The 15,037-nt window shown below is 53.6% G+C and overlaps 4 protein-coding genes across 4 annotated transcripts in view; 1 reads left to right on the plus strand and 3 right to left on the minus strand.

Annotated features, from left to right (window-relative positions):
- Nucleotides 1-4,290, minus strand: part of GUITHDRAFT_99531 (hypothetical protein) — a gene marked incomplete at both ends in the record, with an annotated part of 4,674 nt that extends 384 nt beyond the window's left edge. Inside the window, 17 exons of the mRNA XM_005841803.1 lie at nucleotides 81-167; nucleotides 379-592; nucleotides 736-885; nucleotides 1,002-1,063; nucleotides 1,308-1,454; nucleotides 1,657-1,722; nucleotides 1,781-1,852; nucleotides 1,901-2,008; nucleotides 2,054-2,116; nucleotides 2,159-2,364; nucleotides 2,497-2,716; nucleotides 2,765-2,953; nucleotides 3,075-3,125; nucleotides 3,185-3,271; nucleotides 3,322-3,557; nucleotides 3,608-3,687; nucleotides 3,734-4,290. Coding sequence (XP_005841860.1) covers nucleotides 81-167; nucleotides 379-592; nucleotides 736-885; nucleotides 1,002-1,063; nucleotides 1,308-1,454; nucleotides 1,657-1,722; nucleotides 1,781-1,852; nucleotides 1,901-2,008; nucleotides 2,054-2,116; nucleotides 2,159-2,364; nucleotides 2,497-2,716; nucleotides 2,765-2,953; nucleotides 3,075-3,125; nucleotides 3,185-3,271; nucleotides 3,322-3,557; nucleotides 3,608-3,687; nucleotides 3,734-4,290 — 2,595 coding nt within the window. The remainder of the gene's footprint in view (nucleotides 1-80; nucleotides 168-378; nucleotides 593-735; nucleotides 886-1,001; nucleotides 1,064-1,307; nucleotides 1,455-1,656; nucleotides 1,723-1,780; nucleotides 1,853-1,900; nucleotides 2,009-2,053; nucleotides 2,117-2,158; nucleotides 2,365-2,496; nucleotides 2,717-2,764; nucleotides 2,954-3,074; nucleotides 3,126-3,184; nucleotides 3,272-3,321; nucleotides 3,558-3,607; nucleotides 3,688-3,733) is intronic.
- A 1,173-nt stretch (nucleotides 4,291-5,463) lies between these two features.
- GUITHDRAFT_91458 (hypothetical protein) lies at nucleotides 5,464-10,285 on the minus strand. Its single transcript, XM_005841804.1, has 4 exons — nucleotides 10,029-10,285; nucleotides 7,381-9,978; nucleotides 7,246-7,326; nucleotides 5,464-7,198 (listed from the first exon to the last, which is right to left on the minus strand). The coding sequence occupies exons 1-4, from the start codon at nucleotides 10,083-10,085 to the stop codon at nucleotides 5,573-5,575; spliced, it is 4,362 nt and encodes a 1,453-aa protein (XP_005841861.1). The 5' UTR covers nucleotides 10,086-10,285; the 3' UTR covers nucleotides 5,464-5,572.
- Nucleotides 10,286-11,128: 843 nt separating this feature from the next.
- On the plus strand, nucleotides 11,129-12,247 carry GUITHDRAFT_149892 (hypothetical protein). Its single transcript, XM_005841805.1, has 2 exons — nucleotides 11,129-11,162; nucleotides 11,575-12,247. Exons 1-2 carry the CDS (start codon nucleotides 11,136-11,138, stop codon nucleotides 12,058-12,060), a joined length of 513 nt encoding a protein of 170 aa, XP_005841862.1. The 5' UTR covers nucleotides 11,129-11,135; the 3' UTR covers nucleotides 12,061-12,247.
- Nucleotides 12,248-12,334: 87 nt separating this feature from the next.
- GUITHDRAFT_131872 (hypothetical protein) lies at nucleotides 12,335-13,511 on the minus strand (the record flags this gene model as incomplete). The annotated part of the gene is made up of 2 exons (XM_005841806.1): nucleotides 12,335-13,390; nucleotides 13,446-13,511. 2 exons carry the CDS (start codon nucleotides 13,509-13,511, stop codon nucleotides 12,335-12,337), a joined length of 1,122 nt encoding a protein of 373 aa, XP_005841863.1.
- Between the last annotated feature and the right edge of the window lie 1,526 nt (nucleotides 13,512-15,037).

The following is a 15,037-nucleotide window of genomic DNA, read 5'->3' on the forward strand; positions in this document are numbered from 1 at the left end:
TCCCTCCCTCCTCCTCCCCTCCTCTCCCTGCCTCGTCTCTCTTCATTCTCTGCTATTTCTCCCTGCTCGCCCTTGTTCACCTTGTCGGACTTAGCCGGGGAGGCATCTTTGTCGCCCACAAATGGTCTTGCCTGGGCTTGCGCTCCAGACTTTTTGAGAGCGAGAGCCTGGACGATGAGCTTGTAAGAAGGAGCAGAGATGACTCAGGGAGCTTTGACCCCTCCTCCTCCTGCTCCTGCTCCTTCTCCTCCTCCTTCTACCTACATCTGCTATATCCACTTCTGTTGACTGTGGTCCTCTTTCTCCTCCATTCTCCTCTAACCTCCCGTCTCCCCTTCCTCCTCTCTTCTCTTCAGGCGGGGGAGAAGGAAGACTCACCTCTTGGATGTAGGAGCGGAGCCTCGAGCTGCGGGCGATCAGGTCGCTGCGGGCGATGTCTTGAAGGTAGGAAGAGCTCATGGTAGCGAAGCGGATGTGGCGGAAAAGCTTCTCTCCTCGCAGCGGCTCGCCATCCCTCCCCTCGGACTGCCTCAGGATCCATCGAACAAGCGCCTCGTAGACCACTTCCTCCCCCCTTGCCACCAGTTGCTCGCTGTCACTCCGTCAATAAGGGGCACAGAGAGCAAGCAGGAAGGAAACGAAAAGGGGGAGGGGGGGGGGGGAAGGAGCAGAAGGAGAAGGAGGAGGAGGGAGAAGACCAACGGAGGGGCGTCGAGGGGCAGGGATCAATTTTACCTCTGCAAGAAACTCTCGAGGGTCTTCTCGTCCAGCCGCAAGAAGGAGGAGCTCCTCGAAACCTCCTCGAAGTTGTTCACCACATGCTGCCGGCAGCTCTCCACCACCCGGGCGCTCCCCAACTTGGAGCTGAGTTCCAGCAGCTCGCAGCTGTTGCCGTCACGGTGAGGAGATGGCGGGGAGGGAGGAGAGGAGGGAGGAGGGGAGACAGGGAGACAAGGGAGACAGGAGGAGAGGAGACAGAGAGACGAGGGAGATATGTCTACCAGGTGGCTATGGTGATCATAGCGATGAGACCGTCCTCTGACGCCTCCTGAACACACTCGAACTGCGTGCTGCTGCGTCAGCTCCGTCGCTCCTGTGAGGAAATTTCCCCCCTCACTACAAGCTACAAGTTCTCTTCCTGGTGCCCTACCTCTGCATATCTTGCTGACTTTCTCAAAGTGCTATCTAGTCTGCTTGCTGCCTCACACAAAACTCTCTTCTTCTCCTTTCCCCATCCCTTCCCCTACCACCTTCGCTATTCCTCCCCCCTCTCCCTGCCCCCCCCCCCCCCCCCATCTACATCGCACCTCGAGGCTGTTGGAGACGAGGAAGAGATCGATAAGCTCCCAGGCGTTGGAGACAAGGAGCCGCCCGTGGTAGAGGAAGTGAACGATCGCCTCCACCTCCTTCCGCGGGCAGTCATGCAGCACCATCTCCGTGTGACTTCCCGCGTCCTAACGGCCCGTGAGCGTCTGACGAGATCGAAGACTTGAAGTACCTCAACGAGGGTGTAGAGATTGATTTGACTCCTCTTCTGCAAAGGATTCACCCTCCTCCCTTCCCTCCTCCCTTCCATCCTCCTGCTCCTGCTCCTGCTCCTGCTCCTGCTCCTGCTCCTGCTCTCGCTCCTGCTCCTGCTCCTGCCCCCCCTCCTACCTGACAAAGGGCATGGCGGATGAAGGGACTCGAGGCAGCCAGCACCACTCGATGAGCCCAGACGAGCTAGCGGAGGAGTCAGCGAGGAGCAGGGGATCATGCAAGGGGAGGCAGGGGGCTCAACCTCGTTGGAGGAGCAGCGGATGGAGAGGTCAAGGAAGTGATTTGACTCGAGCATCCACGTGACCATCGAGTTCTTGACGACTTGTCAGCAGCGGCAGGAGGGAGAGGACGAGCTTGTCACCTCCTTTCCGAAGAGCGTGAAGGGAGGTTTCTCCGACCTGATCTCCAGCGACTGGTTCAGCTCCGCATGCAGCGAGTGCCTCTGCATCAGCTCCACTTTCTTCCTCTCCTGCCTCCCTCGTCACCCTCGTCACCCTCCACCTCCTCTCGTCACCATGGTGTGCACCACTGTCGTGTCGCTCCCACGTGGCTTGGGAGGAGGAGGTTTGGCCGCCGCCTGTCACGCGGTCATACCTCCTCCGCTCCTCCCCAAGCTCACCTTGCTAGAGTGAGGGGAGGCCTTCGCCTCTGGCTCCTCTGCTTTCCTCCCTTTCCTCGTCTCTTCTACTATCCCGAACTGCTGGCCCGGAGCTGGAGGCCGGCGGATGAGGCGAGATATGATTGTCTCCATGTCCTCGAACTCTTGATTGCCCAGGTCGGCCCCAGCTGTGTGGCGCTTGAAAACCAGCTCTACAGACGTACCGACTGCCCAGAAAAGTCACCACTCTCCTCGTCCTCGTCCTCGTCCTCGTCCTCCCTCATTCTCTCCTGCCTGCCCCTCCACTCTTCTCTCCCGTTTCACCCTCACGCCCACTGTCTCAATCTCTTGCTCCTAACCTGGTCCGAGCACAGAGCTCTGAATCAAGTCAACGGAGCTGCGGTAGACGTCCTTCCCGTCCACCATGCTCAGCACATCCCCGACACGAATCTTGCCGCTCTCATGAGCTGAGCTCCCGTCCTGCAGGTGCTTCACGTAGAGGGCCCCTCGATGCAGGCTGCCCTTGTGGAACTGCCCGAACGTAATGCCAACTCCGACCTTGTCTGCACCGTTGCCACCCTGCTCCTCCTGTCATCTGACGTGGACTCTTCTCTCCCCTCTTCGCACCTCGTCTGTTTGCAGAGCTGTTCTCTCGACCTCCTCCTTTGGCATGCCTCTGCTCGGGTTGCTGGAAGCAGGTGTCTTGACGTCCTTTTCCTCCCCCCTCCTCTCCTCGGTCTCTGCCTGAACAGGTTTGCGGTGCGACAGAACTTTGGGAGCACCAGGAGGTGAAGTTTTCGTCGTCGGGATGTGAACCTGTTGAAGGGTTTGAAGGATGAGAAGAGATGAGACCGTGAGGGAAGGTAGAAGAGGATTCAGAGCAAGGGAGGAAGGGGGCAAGGGAGGCAGAGCAGGGAGCAAGTGGGGAGCGGGTCACCTCGTTGGGGCTGATGACCTGAGGCTGTTGACTCTTGTCAACTCTTTCTGCCTGCTCTCAGGGTTCAGAGAGCTCTGTGACCCTCCGCTAGCCAGATGTCCAGTCCTCACCTTCTCTCTCTCACTCGTCGCTGCTCCGTCCGGTGCGCTGGGCTTCAACTTGCCGGCTCGGATGTCCTGTATCTTTGCATTCTTCTCCTGCAGCTTTCAGTGAGTCCACCAGCAACCTCGTAGGCGAGTCGATTCACCGCCATCGTCAAGGACGTATCGCGCATGATCTCAGCAATCATCTTGTTCCTGTTCCCTGCGTCGTCTTGACCTTCGCCACCAGACGGAGTGTGGGCAGGTCCAGCAGACGGAAGAGACTCGGCGCGAAGAAGTGGAGTTGCTGAAGGTGCTGGAGCAGGAGCGGGAGCTGGAGCTGGAGCAGGAGAGGGAGCAGGAGCTGGTGCGGGAGATGCAGAGGCAGCACGGGGAAGAGGAGCTGACGAGAGGTGAACTCAGTGAGTCTTCACGTGTAAAGAAGCGACAGACCTCTGGTTGGGGTCGCATCCTGCTTGCCGCTCACGGGCTCGACGTCTGTGTAGAGAGACTCGTCGACGTTGACGACATCCCTGTGAGGGGTGAGGGAGAGGAGGGGCAACCAGACCTCTCGCTCACCTGACGGTGTTGAGGACCGTGTTGATCTCAGTCTTGACTCCGTCCTTATCCCTGGGGGGCGACGAGACGAAGCGGGATCCTTTCACCGTCCCTTCATCGCTGTCTTGCAGGGGAGTCAGAGTCGGGTCGATCACGACGTTGGTGAGTGGAGATCGGTTTCCGTTCTCCTCTAGCCACTTCTTGATCGCCCATCGCTCGTACACGTTGCCATCCATAGCTCGCACGGGCTCCTTGATCTTGTCGAAGGTCAGTGGACATTCTCCCCAGTCCTTCTGCCGTTTCTTCCCAGGGGTTCTGTTCCTGATCTCCGAAGGCTTCAAAAGCGCCTTCCCCTGCCGGATCTTCACGTCATCTCCTGACACAGACTGCAGGATGGCCGCGTCCTGCTCCCTCGCCGGCATGCTCGGGGAGAGGAAGTGGCCACTGCCATTCCTCGAGCCCTCATGCTCTGCATTTCTCCAGTTGCGCAGTCCCCCAGGACTTTTGCTCCGTCCTCGCGGGTCGTCCGCGAGACGGGAGGCAGAGCTGCTGATGTTCAACCCACCCGACCTCCTCATCCTCTCTGCGCCAGCGATAGTCCGTGGGCGGTAAGATTCATCTGTGAAGAGCGGCAAGCTCCCGTCAGCCCATGTGAAACGACTAGTACAGCTCAAACATGAAGTTAGAGGGTGAGACCTGATGACACTATCTAGATGTATTGCGATACGAGTATAACGGTGTTTCCCCGTCCCTCTTTCTCTTTCCCCTCGCCTCTCATCTGCTGTCCTCGCCTGTCTCGTAGTTGTACCTCTTCCGGACGATGGGAAGATAAGGGGGGCAATGCTGAAAAAAATCCTGTTCGTCCTCGAGGCATCATCCCCCTCTCTCTTCCTCCCTCTTCTCCTCCTCTCCTCTCTCCCTCCCCCTATCTTTTGCTCCCTCCTCTCCTCCTCTCCTCCTCCTCCCCGCTCCCATCCCCAGCATCTTCCGCTCCAGATGACCGGGCTGTCCGATTTCTGCGCTGCCCCAAAAGGAAAAGTGAACAAGTATTGAATAATTGCTGCCCCCTCCATTACATAGCTATGTCAACCTGAGGCAGGCTCTGTTTGCCAGCGGGCTGGGACTGAAATCAACACTCGTTGGATGACGTCAACGATTGATGAAAGCGAATTCAAAGAAAACAGAAAACCGCGAGGAGTATCAGAGCTAATGAAAGAGATCAACAATGCACAAGAGATTATGATGAATAGAATGTGTGGGGACTAGAATAGACAAAGTGTTTGATGAATGGAATAGAAACGGTGAGTTGTTTCAGTGTAATAATGACCGGGGGGTGTATTAAGGATACAAGGAGTGAAAGGCTTCGATGATAAATTTGGAGATGTCAAGAATGCCGGCAAGGCGGAACAGGCACGGTGAAGGTGAAGAAGGTAAGGAGATGGTTAGCAACGAAGGTGGAAGGCAATGAAGATGACGTGGCGGGATGAGGACCAGGGAGAGCGGTCGGCAGGATCAGCGCGTTCATAACCCCCCCTCTTGCTACTTAGGAGGTCGAACATGAAGAGTCTGAGCTCCTCTCTTGCGCCTTCAAGTTCCTGCCTTTGATGGCGAGCGAAGGGAAGGGACGAGGCTGTAAAAGGCTCACGAGGAAGAGGAAAGGATGTCCTGGGACAGGGCCGAGTGAGCGCGTGGTGAGCCAGCGCCGCCAGGGTCGCGCAAGGGTGCGAGCTCAATGTAGGAGTGAGTGAGGTAGCATACAAAGAGGCTATCATTCAAAAAATAACAAACACATTTTCAACAAACAACATATTCCAAGAGAACAACAACATATTCCAAGAGAACAAAGCTACGGTAGAAGGCTCATCGGTTGATGTGCTTGAGGTACTTGAGCGCGAGGTAGGTGAAGAAGCGGAAGACGAAGATGAAGATGGCGAGCACTCCGATGTAGAGCGGCACGTCGGTGATGTTGGAGTCAGTCGTGATGCTCCAGTAGTCCCACACTGTCATCCGGTGAATCCCACTCGCCCCCAAGTTCTTGGCCGTCCATGCTGCTCCCTTCATCTGCTGCACCTGTCCCGTCAGGTCATAGAGGAGGCTGCAGCCAGGGCCGTCAGCGTTGAAGGGAGGCCGAGCCAGCGACGTGACGTTGAGCTCGTTGCAGTTGAAGCGGTTGGAAGGGTCTTGCGACTCAGCCAGGCAGCTCATGCTGCAGTAGAACTGCTTGGGCATGGCGGCCTTGATGCCGTACTTGGCGGGGAAGATATAGTAGAAGATCTTCCAAGGATACGGAATAAGCGAGCCGGGCACGAAGAACCCACTGAAGAGCACCATGATCCCCACCGTCGGCCCAGCTATCAGCGCTGCTGCCTGCGTGCTGGGGGTGAGGGCCGCAAGCATCTGACCCCAGAAGCAGAAGACTGTGCAGAGGAGGAAGACAGTAACCGCGTACATGGCGATGTAACTCGGGGCCGTCCAGAGCCCTACAAGCGGGTAGAAGATGATCATGTGGAGAGCAGTGACGGCGATGAGCCAGGGAATCTCTACCACCGTGAGCCCGAAGATGTAAGCGAAGGGAGTGTACATGCCAGCAGCCAGCTCCTTGTAGTAGACGACCTTGACCTCCCCGAGAACCTGAACGGCCATGTTGGTCTGTACAGCAGCGGTGAAGAAGACACCGGCGAACAAGATGCCGTTGAACGACTGGAGTTTTGACTGGTCGGTCACATCGGAGAGCTTTTGGTTGACCATGTTGAGCGAGAAGAGGAGGGCGATGATGGTCACGACGATCATGCGGTGGAGGTTGTATCCCACGTTGCGCCAGTGACAAGACGCCCACCTCCTCGTCGAGAAGTAGAGCTGCGTCGCGAAGCCCGTGGCATAGCGACTTGAAAAGTGAAGTTTCTCCCCCTGCGACAAGCTCTCCAGCTTCCGCTTCATCCCCTTGGCCATCTCCGACTCCTCGAAGAGCCTCACAAAGTCCACATTGTCGCCTCGATCCGCATGCGTCCCCAGACCAGCGCCGACGATGTCGAGCATGTACTCGGCGGGGTTCATCTCCGGCCGCATCTTGGGCGCGAGGGGAGAGCAGTTCTCAAAATAGTCGACCATGTTCCTCGCTGTGTACACCAGACCATCATGCCCCTCCTCCTGCCTCGTGGGGCCCAGGTCACCATTGTAGACCATCCAGCCTCCCTTCTTGAGGAGCAGGAGGTGGTCGAACATCGAGAAGATCTCCTTGGACGGCTGGTGGACGGTGCAGATGACTGTCCGACCAGTCTCAGTGATACGACGCAGCACGTTCATCACCATCTTCGCAGCTCGCGAGTCGAGCCCTGAGGTTGGCTCGTCGAGGAAGAGGATGCTCGGGTTCGCTGCCATCTCCACCCCAATGGTCACTCGCTTGCGCTGCTCTAGCGACAAGCCGATGCCCTTGCCTCCTATCGTCTTGTTGAGGACGGGACGGAGCTCAACTAGGTCAGCAACAGCCTGGAGCCTCGCAAGTCAGCGACGTCGGACGAGATGAGGACACGCACCTGCACGACGATCTCCTTCTCGTCGCTGGAAAGCTCTGGAGGAAGGCGGTGGAGAGCAGAGAACCTAAGGGCCTCGAGAACCTGCAGGCACAACAAATCAGCTCAAGCCGACGAGACCCACGGCCGTTGGCTCACCGTGAGGCTCCCGATGTGAAGGTCCGTCTGCTCCACATACCCGCTGATACGAGCGAAGGTTGAGAGCTCCTGCTTGTGCCCGTTGACGAGGATTTCGCCCTCAATCTTCCCTGACGTCTTCCTTCCAGCAATGACATCCATCAGGGTCGTCTTGCCAGCTCCCGATGACCCCATCAGTGCTGTGATCGTTCCAGGCTCGAAGTGCGCGTAGATGTTGTTGATGAGGATCTTGTCCATCTTCTTCGCCCCTGAGTCCTTGGGGGCGGGGATGGTGACGGTGTAGCACAAGTTCTTCAAGGACAGCGAAACCTCCGGCGGCACTATGGAGATGCTTCTCAACGCAGTGAAGGCCTTCTTGCTGTTCTGCTCGGCGTCCTCGAACATCGCATCCCTCTCAAACACAGGATCCAAGGTCGCGTCTCCTGGTTTCTCCGTCTTTTCCTTGTCCTTGTCCAACACGATGATAGGCAGCTCGCACTCGAGCCGTCGGAAGTGAAGGCCAAACGCGTACAGCAGCTGGAAGAGCACGATGATCGCCAAGAGGTAGATGAAACCCAAGGGGATCCAGATCTTGTCGACGGGGATAGAGAAGGTCTGAAGGTACATGTCACCCAGTCGCTGCTTCGATGGGCCCACGAGCGAGTCGTACACGCCGTTCCTACCCGGAGACATGAACTCATTGATGGCCAAGATGCGAAGGACCCACGGAAAGGGGAGCATCCAGTAGATCCAGATGAAGTAGTCCGGGATGCTTCCCTTGGTCACGATGTAGCCGGAGAAGCACATGGAGAAGGCGATGAAGCCGATGGCGAGGCCCTGGGCTCCTGACGGGCTGCGGGAGTTGGCAGCGATCGCTTTGTAGATGGAAACGAAAGCCAGGCAGATAAGCAAGAGAGCCACCACAAAGGTGGGAAACGTGGAAGTCTGAAACCCGACGAAGAAGAAGGCGATGAATCCGACGATACAGACTTCAAGGCACTGCAATGGGAGCTCCGAGATGAACTCAGACATGGCATAGATCCATGTTGGATAGAAACCAGAGTCCCTAAGCTTGTAAAAGATCGGCCTCTTCATGATCGCGAGGTTCACCATGTACACGTTGCTCATGGACAACATGGAGGACAGCAAGAACAACATCGGCACCTTCATCCCATCCTTGGTTGTCTGCCAAAAGATTGTGCCGATGATGATGCCTTGGATCAGCCTTTGGATGATTATGCTGCGAACAAGCACTCTGTCGCCAAGAAGGATCCTGAAGGATCGATGGAAGCAAGCCTTCAAAAGCGTCTTATACGTGGCTCCAAAGGGAGTGATCCAGGGCATCTGGTTCACAGTGTTTGATTCCTTACACCGCCCATGGTTCACAGCCTCGTGAAACCTCGGCTTGATGTACTGCTTGAAGATCCTCGAACGCTTCCACCTCTCCGCCATCTCCATTGGCGTCGGGACGTCGTCGGAGTTGAACGTCGACCAGTACTGAGTGACCTCATCTGTGCACAGGGTGACAAGGAAGTCAGCTAGAGGAAGGTTTCCAGGCTTCTTGAATCCAAACTCTTCTTCAAAGTATGACTCAGCATCGGACACTGGCCCGTGGTAAAGGAGAACGCCATTGGGACCGAGCAAGAGAATCTCATCAAAGAGGTTGACAACTTCCGGTGGTGGCTGCAGCAGGGAGATGACCGTTGTCTTGTCGAAGACATGGCAGGCATTCGCGAGAGATTCCACAATGTCATGAGCAGCGGCTGAGTCCAGTCCAGTCGTGATCTCATCCATACAGTTCACAAGGGAGGTGCCGACCAACTGCTCAGCGATAGTCAGTCTTCTCTTCTCACCGCCAGAGAGTCCTCGCAGAGTATCACTGCCTGCTACTGTGTTCTTGCAGTTGTCTAGACCGCAGTAGTCCATGATGATGTTAACTTTGTTGCGAGGATCGCCTCCTTCCTCCTTGGTGCTCTTGGGAGCTAGACCATTTTGTTTTGCCATCCCTCGAACATGTCGAGAGGCTGTGCAATCGAACGCGAAGTTGAGAGTCTGCTGGACGGTCAAGGCTGGCGTGTGATCATCCAGCTGGGGAGTGTATGCTACGATCCTGGGCATGATGGAGGGGTGGGGATGAACCCCATTGAACGACAGATCTCCTCTCGACGTCAAGCCGCTGTCAAGCCGCTCCGCAATGTACTTGAGCAAGGTCGTCTTTCCACTTTGGGGGGGGCCAATCAGCAAGCAGATCTTGGCAGGGGCGAAGGCTGTGGTGACATGGGTAAGGATATGCTTTGTACAAAATCTCTGCGACTTGCGAAACAAGGAGGTGACCATGGACAATGCAGCTGTTGCAACTGTTTGAAACTCGATCATCATAACTTTTGCTTTCCCTTCTATTGTGACATCCTTGAGAGTAACAAAACATGGTCCTTGCCGGTGTCCTACTATAGACTTGGCAAGCTCCATGAGCTCGAGCTGCGCGTACCTTGTTTGTACACCGGGACGGAGCAACTCTTGCAAACTAACAGAAGAATTTCCTGCATCAATCAAGACACGTATGCTGTCGGAAGCCCTGTGACCTTCATCTTCGTCCACGCTTTCCGACGTCGCACTTCCCTGATTCAACCAGTTAGTCATCATCACACCAGTCTGCTTATTCGACTCACATTGTCATGGCGCTGGGCAGCGTTTGAGAACGCCAAAGAAGCAATCGGATTGCTCATTATAGAGACCAATCCAAGTGCAACTTAGAAGACGTGATGGGGCGTTGTTCGCCCTTCAGAATCAGGTTGATGGAGAGAGACTGGTCAATGCAAGCAATGAGAGCACTGTGGGGTACGGAGGATTGAACAAGGAAGAGCGAACAAACAGAGGAGGGGACGCAACGGTAAAGCTGAGGGGACCAGTCACGGGTTGGGAAGAGCCGAGGTGCCAAGGTACAGGGGAGGCCAGAGGACGGAGAGGACGGTAGTAGCTCACTGACTGACTGCAAACGAGGTCATCGTATCTTGTAGATGTAGAGGTCCAAACGACTTAAAAAAACCTGTCACGTCCCCCTTACCTGGACCAAGGTAACGTGATCTGGTACAAAGTGAAGGGACGTGATGTTCCTGTTCCCCCTATCACCAACGCCTTTGAATTCGACATTGGGTGGGGTAGGCTTCAGTAGGGGTAGTTTTATCCATGGATCTGGAGGAATTCGGTTGGTAGGGTCAAAGATTTGTGTTGAATCTCTGAGGTAGGGTACAGAGGGACCGGGTTTAGCTCTACAAGCACTTGGGGATGACAGGAGGGGTCTCTAACATCCGTTGTTTGGGGTAGGGGGTGGTCAATTATACCCCGGAGGACCGGTTGCCCGTGGATCCGCCCCATGGGGGACGTGACTTTGAACCACACTCGGTCAGGTCAGCAAAATTCCGGCGGCTCGGTCCTGCGATCCTACACCTTTTCTCGGCCTCATATCGTACCGTCCTTCCACCCCCTCTATCTACTGCGAAGTACCCCCACCCCTCTGACCTCTAATTCCGAGTCTCCGGCCCTTGCACGGGGTGCCATCGGGCCAATCACCTCTCGATCCTTTACTCATCAAAGTTAAGTTAAAAATCAGTACGAGCGAGCCTCATGATCACGTCGTGACTTGATTAACGCCAAGGCCAGTCCTTCCAAGGTAGTCAGCTCTGTAGTGCCGGCCGGGGGCAGGGCCGGGGCCCGACCGGGTTGTCAGAGCGGGGAGGCGGGTCTGTGGGTTTTGCTATTTCGAGGAGCAGGCCAGGATGGTGATTGGAAGCGGCATAAGGGAGGTAAGCAAGGAAACGATGAAGGACAAGAGGGGGCGGGGTCGGGCGGGGTAGCAAGCTGTGTGAACAATTGTAATGTGGCATGCCTTCTTCTTCTATTGCTCACCGAAACCGATCATGCGAGCTTCACGCTCCTCCTTCTGTACGAAATGTTTGACCACATACTGGTCTGTCCTGTCATCCTATCCTTGTCACTCTTTTTGGTTCTCCCGCATGATTGCCAAATGCAACGATCTCAATTATTTGTGATCTATGCGCTCTTCCTTGATTCTTCTCTTCTGTCCGCGTTCCTTCGTACGTGCTTCCAACGACAGCCTATGAGAAGTGCATCATGTGCAAGTGCTATGAATTTTTGCTCACAGTCATTTGTAAATAGATGATGTATGAAATTTTATTGTGACGGCTTGATTCGCAGGGTTCCTCTGGAGTATGTCAGCTGCTGCTGGTTTTGGTGATGTGCGTGAGTGTCCATCTTGTTAAGGCGTCCCCGTCCCAAGTCTCCAAGTCAGCCCTTAGGACAGGACTGCAAGAGCGAGCAACGGATGTCAATACGATTGCCGAGTTGAAGCTGCATCATCTTTCGCAGCAGAGTGATAAGAACAAGAGATCTGCACAGGCCAGCTTAGCAAGATCAGATCTTGACAGCGTTGATCCAGCTGCTGCTGTGATGAGCGCGATTTCTCCGCAGGACGCGCCCTCAGTCGATGCATCCGGGAAAGTCATTGACAGTGGTCACATTGGTGCTGATGGGAAACGCACTGGTCAACTGGCAGAGCCACCTTCGTTCATGTTCCCCATCATCCTCGCAGTTGCTGGCTCAGTGCTGATGGTGGCAGTTTTTACATACATGTGCTTCTTCAGAGAGGAAAAGCCCAAGAAAAAGGGAGACACATACTCGTGATTCAGTCTTGAATATTCTTTCTGCTTTGTTCTAATATTCTTTCTGCGCTTTCCCCAATGCAATCTGTTTATGTTTTCTTCAAGGAGCGCTAGCCTCTCAACAATTGTTAGATGCATCAAGTAAGGAGGATATCCGATTGCTGTAAGATGAACTGGTATTCTTAACAAGAAACTTTTGTATTACATGAACAGACTCTCGCAAGAAACATCTTTTAACAACTCCAGAGAGATTTATATTTTACACAAGAAGAATTTTAAGACCGCTCCAACACAAATCACTCGCTCGAGGAGCAGTTGATCAGGTTAGGCACAATGGGTGGAATCCTTGCATATTTGTACGGAGGTGTCAACGTCGCGATGGGTTCCAGCGGAGGGGTATCATGGGGATCGCCTTGATGTCCAATGTCTTCGTCGGTGCTACACGCTTCAAAGACTTGGCTTGTTTCACAGATGAGGTCTCGAATCAAACTACCCCGAGAAACGAAACCAGAATCCTTCTCATTTTCTTCCTGGAATCCAGCAACGGCTGCGAGCATGCTCAGTGCCGATGCGCACTCCATCTCTTCCTTTGTCCTTAGTTTGCTTGCAGCTGCGGAAGCCATTGTAGTTACCACACCATTCTTTCGTTCTTTTCCAAGAATCCTTTGCTCGTGGTCGTCTTCCAGATGCTCTTTTGAATTGGGTGAGCATACAACCGCTTCCTTAATCTTGTCTCCTGAAGAGCGAGAAATCCTTTGTTTTTCCTCGCGTAAAGCCTTGAGACTCTTACAGCAAACTTCCCGATCTCCGGTCGTATAATTGAGTTCTGCTTTCAACGCTGCAATCTTTTTGTCGATGCCTCTCAACTGTCGGTGAGGCCACTTTGCTATACCAAATCGCCTGCATAGTTTCTTGAAAGCGGTTGTACAAATTCCGAATTTCTGTGCAGCAGTATGCAAGGGCAAATGAAAATTCTGTCTGAGATCCTTTTCACTTATCATTAACGTGGACGATCCAGAATTCTTCTCACTCTTAGAACAACTATCTGAGTTGCCATCATACTCTCCTCCAAGGTCCTCATCATCTGATACATCATGTCCCCCGCTCAAAACCGAGAGGCGAGGCGGTGGAGTTTGCTTCTCCTCGTAATCACGTTCATACTCCCGAGGGGAACGACTTGATTCACCCTCCGATTCACTGGTATCCATAGAAGGAATGAGCATGCCATGGGAAAGCTTAGCCTTCTCCTCCTCCAAACTTTGGATTCCTACAACATATTGATGACGATCATTCATCGCAGCATAATTCAGTTCGGCTTTCAGTGCGGCAATTTTCTTGTCGATTCCCCGCAGCTGTTCATGTCAAAAGTCAATGAAAGAAGCATGCACTTTATGCAAATAGACTCACTTGACGATGCGGCCACTTTGCTATTCCAAGCCTTCGGCACATCTTCTTGAAGGCTGTGGTACACATGCCGAACTTCTGGGCAACCGTGTGAAGGGGTAAATGAAAATGCTCCCTCAAGTTTTGTTCAGTTATTGCATGCAATCGCCTGCCAGGCATGTCTAATGTCTCTTGTAGTTTCCCAGATGTTTCCATCGCCATCATTGTTCAACAAATCGGGGGCAAGGAAGAAACCTATCCGAGTTGACCACCGGTGAAAGATCGGAAGCGAGCAGATCCTCCAGTCAACCCCTTGAGTCCAGTGTGGAGAAATTCAATGTAGCAAGGCAAGAGCAACAAGAAGATTGACAGAGGGCCACAAGAGGAGCACTCTCTCCGTGCTTGCAATGTTGGTGTAGGAACGAGAAAGGGGACCCGAAGCAAGTCCTCGCACCGCAAAGAGCGTGGTAAAAAGATGAAAGTGTGTAGGGATGGCAGTCCAGGGGCGAGGAGGCAGGCGTAGAGCACAGTGGTGAACAGGGAAGGAGAGGAAGGGGGAGGGGGGAGGGGGGAGGGGGAGAGGAGGGGGAATGAGGCAAGGGGGGATGCAGCGGCTCCTGCAGGGAGTCTCCTGCTCGTTCCGCCTGCTCCTGCGGACTAACAGTCAGATCCCCGAAAGCCTCGTGAATTGACCCACAATTTCTGAAACACTACCCAAATTTGATGGGAAATATTCGCCTTTGATGGGGTAAATTTGTGGTATTTACACCAGGAAACAAGTCTTGCATGTACCCCCGCCGAGAAAAACAAATATTATTGTAACTGTTTGTAACGAAGAGGTATGGGTCTTGTTTGCTAAAAAAGAAGAGACCCCGGATTGTCCTGAAATTGATCAGACACCGTACCTTCACTTTGATACTCGCGGTACAATTGTTTTTTTACTCCCCCGTCCGTGTCCCTTCGAATCGCCCGTGCGGCAGTCGAGGCCACGACCCGAGTTTTAGAATACAATATACATCCTCTAAAACTATTTATGGAGTATTAAGATCTATCCTGGGATCTAAAATATTATATATATTTATTGATCTTTAATAGTATATTTGAACAGTACTTAACATATATTTAAATGCTAAATGAATTTAAATCTCCCCCATTGCCCGGCCCCCCTTCTCAAAAACACTTTTAGCCTCCAAGAGAACTACCAGGTGCGCAGGAGATTGAGGGGAGATTGCGGATCCCTCTAGAGAGCAGACTAATGAGATAGGGTCAGATACTACCATATTTGAAATTTAAAATAAATTTGCATTTTCATGTTATTCGATAAACAAATGTATTTTAAAAGACCAATTAGTACCAACAGATGAGCTGAAAAGAAATCTTATCGCATTAGGTTTTCAGTTGTTTTTGTACTATGAGTTAAAGAATAATTTATACTTAAAATTCAATTTGGTGGCAGTGACCGGTTGCATTGCCAGGTCCGCCCCAGATTGCAGAGACGGCAGGCAGGCTCGCCTCATGGAAGTCACGGGCGCGCCTCAATCAAAGTTTTGAGGCGAGCCCGCTTGTTATAAGCAAGCAGCATGCAGGAAGGTCTGCGTGCAGCGGCAAGAGATGTA

This window comes from Guillardia theta (assembly GCF_000315625.1).
Source record: "Guillardia theta CCMP2712 unplaced genomic scaffold GUITHscaffold_2, whole genome shotgun sequence".
Taxonomy (NCBI): domain Eukaryota; class Cryptophyceae; order Pyrenomonadales; family Geminigeraceae; genus Guillardia; species Guillardia theta.